The 13,058-nt window shown below is 45.1% G+C and overlaps 1 protein-coding gene and 1 long non-coding RNA gene across 3 annotated transcripts in view; both read right to left on the bottom strand.

Moving 5' to 3' along the window:
- Window positions 1–2,452: 2,452 nt before the first annotated feature.
- On the bottom strand, window positions 2,453–8,416 carry LOC135537459 (uncharacterized). 2 transcript variants are annotated; one of them, XR_010455222.1, is made up of 3 exons: window positions 7,360–8,416; window positions 6,839–7,315; window positions 6,450–6,468 (listed from the first exon to the last, which is right to left on the bottom strand). It is a non-coding gene; the product is annotated as an uncharacterized LOC135537459 (long non-coding RNA). The 2 variants fall into 2 exon arrangements; XR_010455221.1 differs by having other exon boundaries at window positions 2,453–6,468; window positions 7,064–8,416.
- A 2,070-nt stretch (window positions 8,417–10,486) lies between these two features.
- The window catches only part of dyrk2 (dual-specificity tyrosine-(Y)-phosphorylation regulated kinase 2), a 2,873-nt gene continuing 301 nt past the window's right edge, over window positions 10,487–13,058 (bottom strand). Inside the window, exon 1 of the mRNA XM_064963614.1 lies at window positions 10,487–13,058. This exon is cut by the window's right edge and continues 301 nt beyond it. Coding sequence (XP_064819686.1) covers window positions 11,430–13,058 — 1,629 coding nt within the window. The 3' untranslated portion in view covers window positions 10,487–11,429.

The raw sequence follows: 13,058 nt of genomic DNA, 5'->3' as shown, positions 1-13,058 counted from the left end.
GCTACCTCTGCCTTTGTGCAAGGAGGAGCAGGAGGAGCACTGCCAGAGCCCTGCAAAATGACCTCCAGCAGGCCACAAATGTGCATGTGTCTGCTCAAATGGTCAGAAACAGACTCCATGAGGGTGGTATGAGGGCCCGACGTCCACAGGTGGGGGTTGTGCTTACAGCCCAACACCGTGCAGGACGTTTGGCATTTGCCAGAGAACACCAAGATTGGCAAATTCGCCACTGGTGCCCTGTGCTCTTCACAGATGAAAGCAGGTTCACACTGAGCACATGTGACAGACGTGACAGTCTGGAGACGCCGTGGAGAACGTTCTGCTGCCTGCAACATCCTCCAGCATGACCGGTTTGGCGGTGGGTCAGTCATGGTGTGGGGTGGCATTTCTTTGGGGGGCCGCACAGCCAGAGGTGCTCGCCAGAGGTAGCCTGACTGCCATTAGGTACCGAGATGAGATCCTCAGAGCCCTTGTGAGACCATTTGCTGGTGCGGTTGGCCCTGGGTTCCTCCTAATGAAAGACAATGCTAGACCTCATGTGGCTGGAGTGTTTCAGCAGTTCCTGCAAGAGGAAGGCATTGATGCTATGGACTGGCCCGCCCGTTCCCCAGACCTGAATCCAATTGCCTCAAGAGCACATCTGGGACATCATGTCTCGCTCCATCCACCAACGCCACGTTGCACCACAGACTGTCCAGGAGTTGGCGGATGCTTTTGTCCAGGTCTGGGAGGAGATCCCTCAGGAGACCATCCGCCACCTCATCAGGAGCATGTCCAGGCGTTGTAGGGAGGTCATACAGGCACGTGGAGGCCACACACACTATTGAGCCTCATTTTGATTTCTTTTAAGGACATTACATCAAAGTTGGATCAGCCTGTAGTGTGGTTTTCCACTTTAATTTTGAGTGTGACTCCAAATCCAGACCTCCATGGGTTGATACATTTGATTTCCATTGATAATTTTTGTGTGACTTTGTTGTCAGCACATTCAACTACGTAAAGAAAAAAGTATTTAATAAGAATATTTAATTCATTCAGATCTAGGATGTGTTATTTTAGTGTTCCCTTTATTTTTTGAGCAGTGTATAGAGTGCGTGTGTGTCGGCATTACTCTGTCCTGTAATGCATTTCTCTGCACCATACGCTATGTGAAACAGCCAGCCAGTGTACAGTACAGAGGTCTCTGGCCAGAGCTCCAGGCTCAGTCCCGTCACATGACTGGCTGTAATGTCATACGGTATTCTTAGAGGGAGTCAACTGAGGCAAAGCCCTCAGCCCAAAGGACAAGTTTCAACCTCTATCTATTTAATATGAAAACACACAGCGCTGTGTGCTAGTGGATAGTACTCTATCTATTCAATATGAAAACACACAGAGCTGTATGCTAGTGGCTAGTACTCTATCTATTCAATATGAAAACACACAGAGCTGTGTGCTAGTGGCTAGTACTCTATCTATTCAATATGAAAACACACAGCTGTGTGCTAGTGGCTAATACTCTATCTATTATTGAAAACACACAGATATGTGGCTAGTACTCTATCTATTCAATATGAAAACACACAGAGCTGTATGCTAGTGGCTAGTACTCTATCTATTCAATATGAAAACACACAGAGCTGTATGCTAGTGGCTACTACTCTTATCTATTTAATATGAAAACACACAGCGCTGTGTGCTAGTGGCTAATACTCTATCTATTCAATATGAAAACACACAGAGCTGTGTGCTAGTACTCTATCTATTCAATATGAGCTAGTACTCTATCTATTCAATATGAAAACACACAGAGCTGTGTGCTAGTGGCTAGTACTCTATCTATTCAATATGAAAACACACAGAGCTGTATGCTAGTGGCTAGTACTCTATCTATTCAATATGAAAACACACAGAGCTGTGTGCTAGTGGCTAGTACTCTATCTATTTAATATGAAAACACACAGAGCTGTGTGCTAGTGGCTAGTACTCTATCTATTCAATATGAAAACACACAGAGCTGTGTGCTAGTGGCTAGTACTCTATCTATTTAATATGAAAACACACAGAGCTGTATGCTAGTTGCTTGTACTCTATCTATTCAATATGAAAACACACAGAGCTGTGTGCTAGTGGCTAGTACTCTATCTATTTAATATGAAAACACACAGAGCTGTATGCTAGTGGCTTGTACTCTATCTATTCAATATGAAAACACACAGAGCTGTATGCTAGTGGCTTGTATTGATGTAAGAAATGACAGTACTTTGGTCAATGATGATTCGTTGTAAAAAAAATATATATATATATATATATTACTTAGTCAGAACTAAGAAATGAGTTGTACAACTAGATTTAATGAAGTCTTTCCTGAAGCAAACCTTACATCGAGTCAAGTGCTTTGGACCTCATTCCCTGACGACCTTTAACCTGGAATGACTTTTCCTGTGACAAATAACCACCAGTAAACAATTCATTTATAAAGATGGACATTAAAACTTTTTTTTATTTAATAACATTTTCCTGGCCACAACAATAAAATTTAACAAATAATCACTAAAAAAAGAGTGACCTTCCATTAGCTGTACATTACATACACTATAGTAAAACTGACCAAGCTTAAAACCCACTACAACATTCATGTAGTGCTTCCAGCAGCATTTCACCAAAGACAAAAACATTATACATATGTACAAATCCACATTGAATCCATCGCAAATTTCACATATGTACAGCGTACGTGGCTGTGGTAAAGAGTACTAACATCTATCAACGTTGTTGCTCGGTTCAAGATTCTGTTTTCTTACTTCCTTCTAAAAGTTGTGTAGTAGAACTCTCGAAACAGTCTTCTAAAAGTTGTGTAGTAGAACTAGAGACTGTCTTCTAAAAGTTGTGTAGTAGAACTCTCGAGACAGTCTTCTAAAAGTTGTGTAGTAGAACTCTCGAGACAGTCTTCTAAAAGTTGTGTAGTAGAACTCTCGAGACAGTCTTCTAAAAGTTGTGTAGTAGAACTCTCGAGACAGTCTTCTAAAAGTTGTGTAGTAGAACTAGAGACTGTCTTCTAAAAGTTGTGTAGTAGAACTCTCGAGACAGTCTTCTAAAAGTTGTGTAGTAGAACTCTCGAGACAGTCTTCTAAAAGTTGTGTAGTAGAACTCTCGAGACAGTCTTCTAAAAGTTGTGTAGTAGAACTAGAGACTGTCTTCTAAAAGTTGTGTAGTAGAACTAGAGACTGTCTTCTAAAAGTTGTGTAGTAGAACTAGAGACAGTCTTCTAAAAGTTGTGTAGTAGAAGAGACAGTCTTCTAAAAGTTGTGTAGTAGAACTAGAGACTGTCTTCTAAAAGTTGTGTAGTAGAACTCTCGAGACAGTCTTCTAAAAGTTGTGTAGTAGAACTCTCGAGACAGTCTTCTAAAAGTTGTGTAGTAGAACTCTCGAGACAGTCTTCTAAAAGTTGTGTAGTAGAACTAGAGACTGTCTTCTAAAAGTTGTGTAGTAGAACTCTCGAGATAGTCAAGAGTTAAAATTCTTACAAGTAGCAAAAAAAAGTATTTAAAAAAAATTCATTTTCAAAACATTTACAATATAGCCAAATGCTTGATTCTGCCACAGCTATGTTACCTTACCGTGGAGTAGCACATTGGGCTGACTGACACACCGACTATAGACTGCAGATTGTGATAGGACAGTTGACACTGCACTGAAAAGAAGCTACATCCAACCGTGTCGAGCACACAGAGGTTTGGAGTTGTGCTACGCCGTTCAGACAGTGGTGTAATAAAATAAACACTGTACTCCATCTCCCTACTTCCTTCTCAGCTGAAGACAAGCATTCTCCAGATAGATAGATAGATAGATATAGATAGATATGGCCCTTGAATGACCAAAAGTGGTTTGAGTGCCTTATTTATTTTTTACTCAGAAAAATAAGAGACAAAATCCACTGGCTTCATTTCCTCATAGCCACAAACGTAGAAAGGAATGCACTTTGGTATGTAACCAAATGCCCTGGGTTATTCAAATCACAATAAGAAGATATATCTATCACAACAGTCTGAGGTAAAGATTCAAATGTATTTTTGTCCTTCTCTTCGGGAGTAATAAAATAAAAGATAATAGCTACAACCCCTTGAAGTGTTTTGATGTGAAGACAAGACAGAGGCTGTCAGTTCCCGAACCCTTTCAGAGCATAAGGTGATTGCTTCTTACCAAGCGTTTCCCTGTTGGCAAAGGGTGTTTCCAGGTGAGAGTTAGTCATCCCAAAAGATCTGACGCTCTGTCTCGAAACTGCACGGCTGTTTCCCCGAAATGGCACCCTATTCCCTATATAGTGCACTACTTTTGACCAGAGCCCTATCAAAAGTAGTGCACTGTATAGGGAATAGGGTGCCATTGTGGATGCAGCCCATGTAATACCTGTCATTGTGCGGCCGCTTGGCTTTCTCCTCGCTACCACATCAGAGGTTAAGCCAGGAAGACTGTCTTTGGGCTTGAAGAAAACATCCATGAAAATGACTGTAAACATTTCAAACATCTGTGAAATGGATGTATGTTCAGGGGAGCTGTGCTGTAGGTCGGTGTATGTAGGGGGATGAAGTCATTATGTTACTGGTCTCGGGCTACTAAATGAATGGCATTAATAACCAAAGGCACATTGTATTCGACCTAAGGGCACGATTCCTCCCGACTATCAAATCCACAAAACAACTACAATAAAAAAGTCAAAAGAACGTTGTGACCCCGCCCCCCTGTCCTGCCCCTCCCCGCTGATGTTCTCCAATCAGCAGGTGGCAATGGGTTCCAAAGGGGGCGGGGCTACTGAGCAGTGTGCAGCTGGCCCTGGCAGGCACTGAACCAATCATCAGCGGGGCAGGCCGGGGCTCCACTCCCTGACCCGATGAGGTCACCAGGTCGTCCATCCAATCCCCAGCCAGCCACACCTGTTCTGAAGTCCAATCAAACAGAGTCTTCTGCTCCGTGTCCACACAGTGACAGTCTGATAGGATCCCATAGTATAGTTCTTGTGCATTAGGTCATAAGTGGCTCCATGGTTACCGACCGACCAACCGACGACGAGACCACAACACAACATTCTGTTCTATTCAGCCCTAAGTTCAGTTGAATATCTTTTAGATTGCCTCTTTTATTTTGACAATATTGTTTTATGTAAAATAAATAAGTACAACTTTGACAAATCTTTGAAGAAGTCTGATTTACGGTTAACTAATAAAAACCTTTGTCAAATACTTTATAAAATCTGAAGGTTCAACACATTTGGGGAAAATGTTCATTACTAGGTTTAGGAATCTGTTTTACAGCTTGCCTTCCACATAAAGCAAGGGGGATATGGGAACACTTTTTTTGGCTGTGCAAAAGGGAACAAGCGTTTTAGGGATTTACACTCTGGCCAGAGACACGTATCGGGTTCACGACTGAAAATATGATTAAAGAAACGATTGAAGGAACAATAAAACTGCTACTCTACAGTTGCAACAGTCAACATGGTAGAAACTAAGCAATTCAAAAAGCTACATGAGTCCACCTTAAGTCCTGATTAACCAGAGTGCTTTATAACCACGTGTTATAACACTAACTGTCTTTCACTACAACCCGGAGTATTACTGAGACCACCCGGGCTCTGAAGAACTATTCAGTATTACTGAGACAACCCCAGGCTCTGAAGATCACCTTCTATTCAGTATTACTGAGACAACCCCAGGCTCTGAAGAACTATTCAGTATTACTGAGACAACCCCAGGCTCTGAAGAACTATTCAGTATTACTGAGACAACCCCAGGCTCTGAAGAACTATTCAGTATTACTGAGACAACCCCAGGCTCTGAAGAACACCTTCTAGTCAGAATTACTGAGACAACCCCAGGCTCTGAAGAACACCTTCTATTCAGTATTACTGAGACAACCCCAGGCTCTGAAGAACTATTCAGAATTACTGAGACAACCCCAGGCTCTGAAGAACACCTTCTATTCAGTATTACTGAGACCACCCCAGGCTCTGAAGAACTATTCAGAATTACTGAGACAACCCCAGGCTCTGAAGAACTATTCAGTATTACTGAGACAACCCCAGGCTCTGAAGAACACCTTCTATTCAGAATTACTGAGACAACCCCAGGCTCTGAAGATCACCTTCTAGTCAGTATTACTGAGACAACCCCAGGCTCTGAAGATCACCTTCTAGTCAGTATTACTGAGACAACCCCAGGCTCTGAAGAACTATTCAGTATTACTGAGACAACCCCAGGCTCCGAAGAACAACTTCTATTCAGTATTACTGAGACAACCCCAGGCTCTGAAGAACACCTTCTATTCAGAATTACTGAGACAACCCCAGGCTCTGAAGATCACCTTCTAGTCAGTATTACTGAGACAACCCCAGGCTCTGAAGATCACCTTCTAGTCAGTATTACTGAGACAACCCCAGGCTCTGAAGAACTATTCAGTATTACTGAGACAACCCCAGGCTCCGAAGAACAACTTCTATTCAGTATTACTGAGACAACCCCAGGCTCTGAAGAACTATTCAGTATTACTGAGACAACCCCAGGCTCTGAAGATCACCTTCTATTCAGTATTACTGAGACAACCCCAGGCTCTGAAGAACTATTCAGTATTACTGAGACAACCCCAGGCTCTGAAGATCACCTTCTATTCAGTATTACTGAGACAACCCCAGGCTCTGAAGAACTATTCAGTATTACTGAGACAACCCCAGGCTCTGAAGATCACCTTCTATTCAGTATTGAGACAACCCCAGGCTCTGAAGAACTATTCAGTATTACTGAGACAACCCCAGGCTCACCTTCTATTCAGTATTACTGAGACAACCCCAGGCTCTGAAGATCACCTTCTATTCAGTATTACTGAGACAACCCCAGGCTCTGAAGATCACCTTCTAGTCAGTATTACTGAGACAACCCCAGGCTCTGAAGAACACCTTCTATTCAGTATTACTGAGACCACCCCAGGCTCTGAAGAACACCTTCTATTCAGTATTACTGAGACAACCCCAGGCTCTGAAGATCACCTTCTATTCAGTATTACTGAGACAACCCCAGGCTCTGAAGATCACCTTCTAGTCAGAATTACTGAGACAACCCCAGGCTCTGAAGATCACCTTCTAGTCAGAACTACTGAGACAACCCCAGGCTCTGAAGATCTATTCAGTATTACTGAGACAACCCCAGGCTCTGAAGAACTATTCAGTATTACTGAGACAACCCCAGGCTCTGAAGATCTATTCAGTATTACTGAGACAACCCCAGGCTCTGAAGAACACCTTCTAGTCAGAATTACTGAGACAACCCCAGGCTCTGAAGATCACCTTCTAGTCAGTATTACTGAGACACCCCAGGCTCTGAAGAACACCTTCTAGTCAGTATTACTGAGACAACCCCAGGCTCTGAAGATCACCTTCTATTCAGTATTACTGAGACAACCCCAGGCTCTGAAGATCACCTTCTAGTCAGTATTACTGAGACAACCCCAGGCTCTGAAGAACACCTTCTAGTCAGTATTACTGAGACAACCCCAGGCTCTGAAGAACTATTCAGTATTACTGAGACAACCCCAGGCTCTGAAGAACTATTCAGTATTACTGAGACAACCCCAGGCTCTGAAGAACACCTTCTAGTCAGTATTACTGAGACAACCCCAGGCTCTGAAGAACTATTCAGAATTACTGAGACAACCCCAGGCTCTGAAGAACTATTCAGAATTACTGAGACAACCCCAGGCTCTGAAGATCACCTTCTAGTCAGAACTACTGAGACAACCCCAGGCTCTGAAGATCACCTTCTCGTCAGAATTACTGAGACAATCCCAGGCTCTGAAAAACAACTTCTATTCAGAATTACTGAGACAACCCCAGGCTCTGAAGATCACCTTCTAGTCAGAATTACTGAGACAACCCCAGGCTCTGAAGATCACCTTCTAGTCAGAATTACTGAGACAACCCCAGACTCTGAAGAACTATTCAGTATTACTGAGACAACCCCAGGCTCTGAAGAACACCTTCTATTCAAGTATATGCAGTCATGCCCATGTAGTAAGCACCTCATCGACCTACCAGCCCCTACCTACCTACCCAGCCTGACCCTAGATCAGTCCTTCAACACAGACACAGTCCTCTCTGATGAGGACATTATAATATCCACAGTCCTCTCTGATGAGGACATTATAATATCCACAGTCCTCTCTGATGAGGACATTATAATATCCACAGTCCTCTCTGATGAGGACATTATAATATCCACAGTCCTTCAACACAGACACAGTCCTCTCTGATGAGGACATTATAATATCCACAGTCCTTCAACACAGACACAGTCCTCCCTGATGAGGACATTATAATATCCACAGTCCTTCAACACAGACACAGTCCTCTCTGATGAGGACATTATAATATCCACAGTCCTTCAACACAGACACATGAGGACATTATAATATCCACAGTCCTCTCTGATGAGGACATTATAATATCCACAGTCCTTCAACACAGACACAGTCCTCTCTGATGAGGACATTATAATATCCACAGTCCTTCAACACAGACACAGTCCTCTCTGATGAGGACATTATAATATCCACAGTCCTCTCTGATGAGGACATTATAATATCCACAGTCCTTCAACACAGACACAGTCCTCTCTGATGAGGACATTATAATATCCACAGTCCTCTCTGACGAGGACATTATAATATCCACAGTCCTCTCTGACGAGGACATTATAATATCCACAGTCCTTCAACACAGACACAGTCCTCTCTGATGAGGACATTATAATATCCACAGTCCTTCAACACAGACACAGTCCTCTCTGATGAGGACATTATAGTATATCAACACCACAGTCCTCTCTGATGAGGACATTATAATATCCACAGTCCTTCAACACAGACACAGTCCTCTCTGATGAGGACATTATAATATCCACAGTCCTCTCTGATGAGGACATTATAATATCCACAGTCCTTCAACACAGACACAGTCCTCTCTGATGAGGACATTATAATATCCACAGTCCTTCAACACAGACACAGTCCTCTCTGACGAGGACATTATAATATCCACAGTCCTTCAACACAGACACAGTCCTCTCTGATGAGGACATTATAATATCCACAGTCCTTCAACACAGACACAGTCCTCTCTGACGAGGACATTGTAATATCCACAGTCCTTCAACACAGACACAGTCCTCTCTGATGAGGACATTATAATATCCACAGTCCTCCCTGATGAGGACATTATAATATCCACAGTCCTCCCTGATGAGGACATTATAATATCCACAGTCCTCCCTGATGAGGACATTATACTATCCACAGTCCTTCAACACAGACACAGTCCTCTCTGATGAGGACATTGTAATATCCACAGTCCTCTCTGATGAGGACATTATACTATCCACAGTCCTTCAACACAGACACAGTCCTCTCTGATGAGGACATTATAATATCCACAGTCCTCTCTGATGAGGACATTATACTATCCACAGTCCTTCAACACAGACACAGTCCTCTCTGACGAGGACATTATAATATCCACAGTCCTCTCTGATGAGGACATTATAGTATCCACAGTCCTCTCTGATGAGGACATTATAATATCCACAGTCCTTCAACACAGACACAGTCCTCCCTGATGAGGACATTATATTATCCACAGTCCTTTCTGATGAGGACATTATAGTATCCACAGTCCTTCAACACAGACACAGTCCTCTCTGATGAGGACATTATATTATCCACAGTCCTCTCTGACGAGGACATTATAATATCCACAGTCCTTCAACACAGACACAGTCCTCTCTGATGAGGACATTATAGTATCCACAGTCCTTCATCACAGACACAGTCCTCTCTGACGAGGACATTATATTATCCACAGTCCTTCATCACAGACACAGTCCTCTCTGATGAGGACATTATATTATCCACAGTCCTCTCTGATGAGGACATTATAATATCCACAGTCCTCTCTGATGAGGACATCATCACAAAGCCACTTCACCTCAGCACATTTAGTTTCTCATCGTCCAATAATCTGATAGAACAAAACAAAGTAGACATTTTTGCTCCAAAATCCTCTTTACATCCATTTTCAAATAAAAAGCACCATTGTTTTGCTGTGAAGATGTACATTTCACAGCAGCTGTACCAAGGAACAGCACCTAATAACTTATTATGTTGACATCTCATATTTTGATAGATTCCATTTCTCTCCCCCTCTCCTTTCCTCTCATCTTCCCCTATTCTCTCCCCTCCCCTCTTCTCTTCTCTCCCTCTTCTCTTCTCTCCTCTCCCTCTTCTCTCTCCCCTCCTCTCCCTCTCCTCTCCCCTCACCTCCTCTCCCTCTTCTCTCCCCTCCCCTCCCCCTCTCCCCTCCCTCTCCCCTCTCCTCCTCTCCCTCCCCCTCCCTCTCCCCTCTCTCCCCCTCCCCTCCCTCCTCCTTTCCTCTCCCATCTCCTCTCCCATCCCATCCCATCCCCTCCTCTCCCCTCCTCCTCTCTGACAGAACACATTATTCTGTATCACTCCCTTGTTTCTGGTACAGGTGAAAACAAGACAAACCTGCACTAATTTCCCCCCTCGTTCTAGTTCAGTTGTTTAAGGAATGTCAAGAGAATTACAGGCATAGTCTGTCAGGTGAACGAATGTTTCCACACCGCGGTCCAACCTCTCACTTTAACTCTTAACGGTCCTAAAACAGCCACTTTCCATCCTCGCATTTCTTTGACCAAAACCTCATCTCAGACACTATGATCTTAGCTTATAAAAACCCCCACCTTTCTCACAGCTATTTAATGTCACTATATCAATCAGATAAGGTAGAGAAGCAGAGCCTAAATATCTTCAGACTGTCTGATATGAGTTAGTTATCGTTGAGTTATCGTATGAGTTAGTCTCTGCTTGGGCCAGATTGTGTGAACGGCAGCCACCTGCTCCATCAGAGCACACAGTCCTGAGACTAAACACCTAAAAGATATGAGTTAGTTATGGACATGTGTTGATTGTGGCCAGCCACCCATTCTGTTGTTCTACACTATCATGCCCAGGTTAACAGTCTCTGCTTGGGCCAGATTGTGTGAACGGCAGCCACCTGCTCCATCAGAGCACACAGTCCTGAGACTAAACACCTAAAAGCATTGTTCCCTTCATGATGACCACGTTCATGTTTTTGCTTTGTTTATATTGAAATAAAAGCTGCTACAGAGCTACTAAACAATGACGCGGTGAATGAATAACGCTGAATAAACCCCTCTGTCTAAAAAAGCACCCTGTTGAGTACTGTGCCTGGTACTGTTCAGCCTCCACGGATGTTTGTCTCTCTCTCGGAGACACAATCATCTCTCCATTTAAAACAAAACAAACCAAAAACAGTAAGAAGAGATATCCTAGATGAGACAACGAACTAGCTGTCGTTTACAGTTTCTTCAACTGACTAGTTTTGGCAACACTGTCCTCTGTTGGATGTTCCCGTTGGCGTCCGTCATTTGTGCCAGGTTAGTCCTTATCTTGGAGGTGGAGCCCGAGGTGGGAGGTAATTTGGAGATTGATGTGATGGCGCCAGAGCCCCCGTCGGTGATACGCTTCACCGCTGTTTTGTCCCCCGTGGGAGGTTTGGGCAAGCGCCTCCTGAGCCAGGGGTGTCTGAGGGCCTGGCTGGGGGACATGCGCACGGCAGGGTCCCACTCCAGACACTGCTTGATGAAGTCCAGGAACAGGGGGTCGTCGCAGCCCTTCAAGGCCGTCACCCACTCCTTGCTGCCCGGGGGTCCCCTCAGTTTGCCCCGGCGGGAGCGCCCCCCGTTCAGCACCACCGAGCTGTCCGGCAGGGTCGTCACCGCGCAGTACCGGGGGTAACCCTTGGAGCTCACAAAGTTCTTGGCTCTCTTGGAAGAGTCCAGCAGTTTCTGCGAGGGCATGCCCAGCAGCTCGATGACGCATGCCAGTTGGTCCCCTTCATCTTCGCCCGGCAGGAGAGGGTACCCAGTGAGCAACTCCGCTAAGATGCAGCCCAGGCTCCACATGTCAATAGGCATCCCATAGCGTGACCCCAGGATGACCTCGGGAGCTCTGTAAAAACGAGACTGGATGTAGGTGTAAACCCGCTGGTGCTCGTAGCAGCTGGAGCCAAAGTCGATGACCTTGATCCCGCTGCGTCCCTGCTGCTTCAGGAGAATGTTCTCTGGCTTCAGGTCACAGTGGATGATACGGTTCTTGTGCAGCGAGTCCAGACACTGGAGGATAGAGTGGGCGAACTTCCTGACGAGCGGCAAGCTGAAGCCCTGGAACTTGTTCTTCTTGATGAGCTCGTAGAGGTTCATGCTGAGGAGTTCAAAGGTCATGCAGATGTGGTTACGGAATGTGAAGTTCTCCAGCATGTGGATCACGTTCATGGTGGAGTCTTTGTCCTGCTTCCTCAGGTGCTCCAGGATCCGGATCTCTTCGGCCGCCTGGCGGTGGAACCTCTTCTCATTCCTCACCATCTTCAGCGCCACGTGGCAGTGGGCCTTGTGGTCGTAGGCCTTCACCACCTGACCGAAACTGCCCTTGCCAATCACCTTGAGGACCTCGTAGCGGTAGGAGACGTGGTCGTGGGGCACCTGGATGTAGGAGCCCTGATCGTCGTCGTAGCCTCCGTTGTTGGACCCCCCGATCACCCCCGGCCTCTTCTTGGCGTTGGGTCCAGCGAAATACACCTCTGGGTAACTGAAGATCTCATGGTGCTCGAAGGCCGTAAGCTTGGGCATGAACTGCTTCATGGCCTGCTCCGGGGTCAGGGTGGCCGGCTGGGGCTTGCTGTCGGTGGACTTGAGGGAGGCTGAGCTGCCCTGCCGACACTGGGCCGTGGTAGTGGTGACGTCGGGCTGCTGTCGGTCAGGCAGCGGTAGACCTGCCCGGCCCACAGACGTCAACCCATTGGGCTGTGCAGTCAACACTGTCCGTTTGTTGCTGTTCTCCTCAAACAGCTGTTGGACGTGGATCTGTTGGTGGTTCCCCACGTGTATGTGGTCACTCATGGTGTGCTTATTGCCTCCAACCTGGAAGAGATCAGAGAG

Source organism: Oncorhynchus masou, unplaced genomic scaffold (assembly GCF_036934945.1).
Source record: "Oncorhynchus masou masou isolate Uvic2021 unplaced genomic scaffold, UVic_Omas_1.1 unplaced_scaffold_785, whole genome shotgun sequence".
NCBI classification, from domain to species: domain Eukaryota; kingdom Metazoa; phylum Chordata; class Actinopteri; order Salmoniformes; family Salmonidae; genus Oncorhynchus; species Oncorhynchus masou.
The sequence above is the reverse complement of the archived record's forward strand: the minus strand, read 5'-3'. Positions and strand labels throughout refer to the sequence as shown.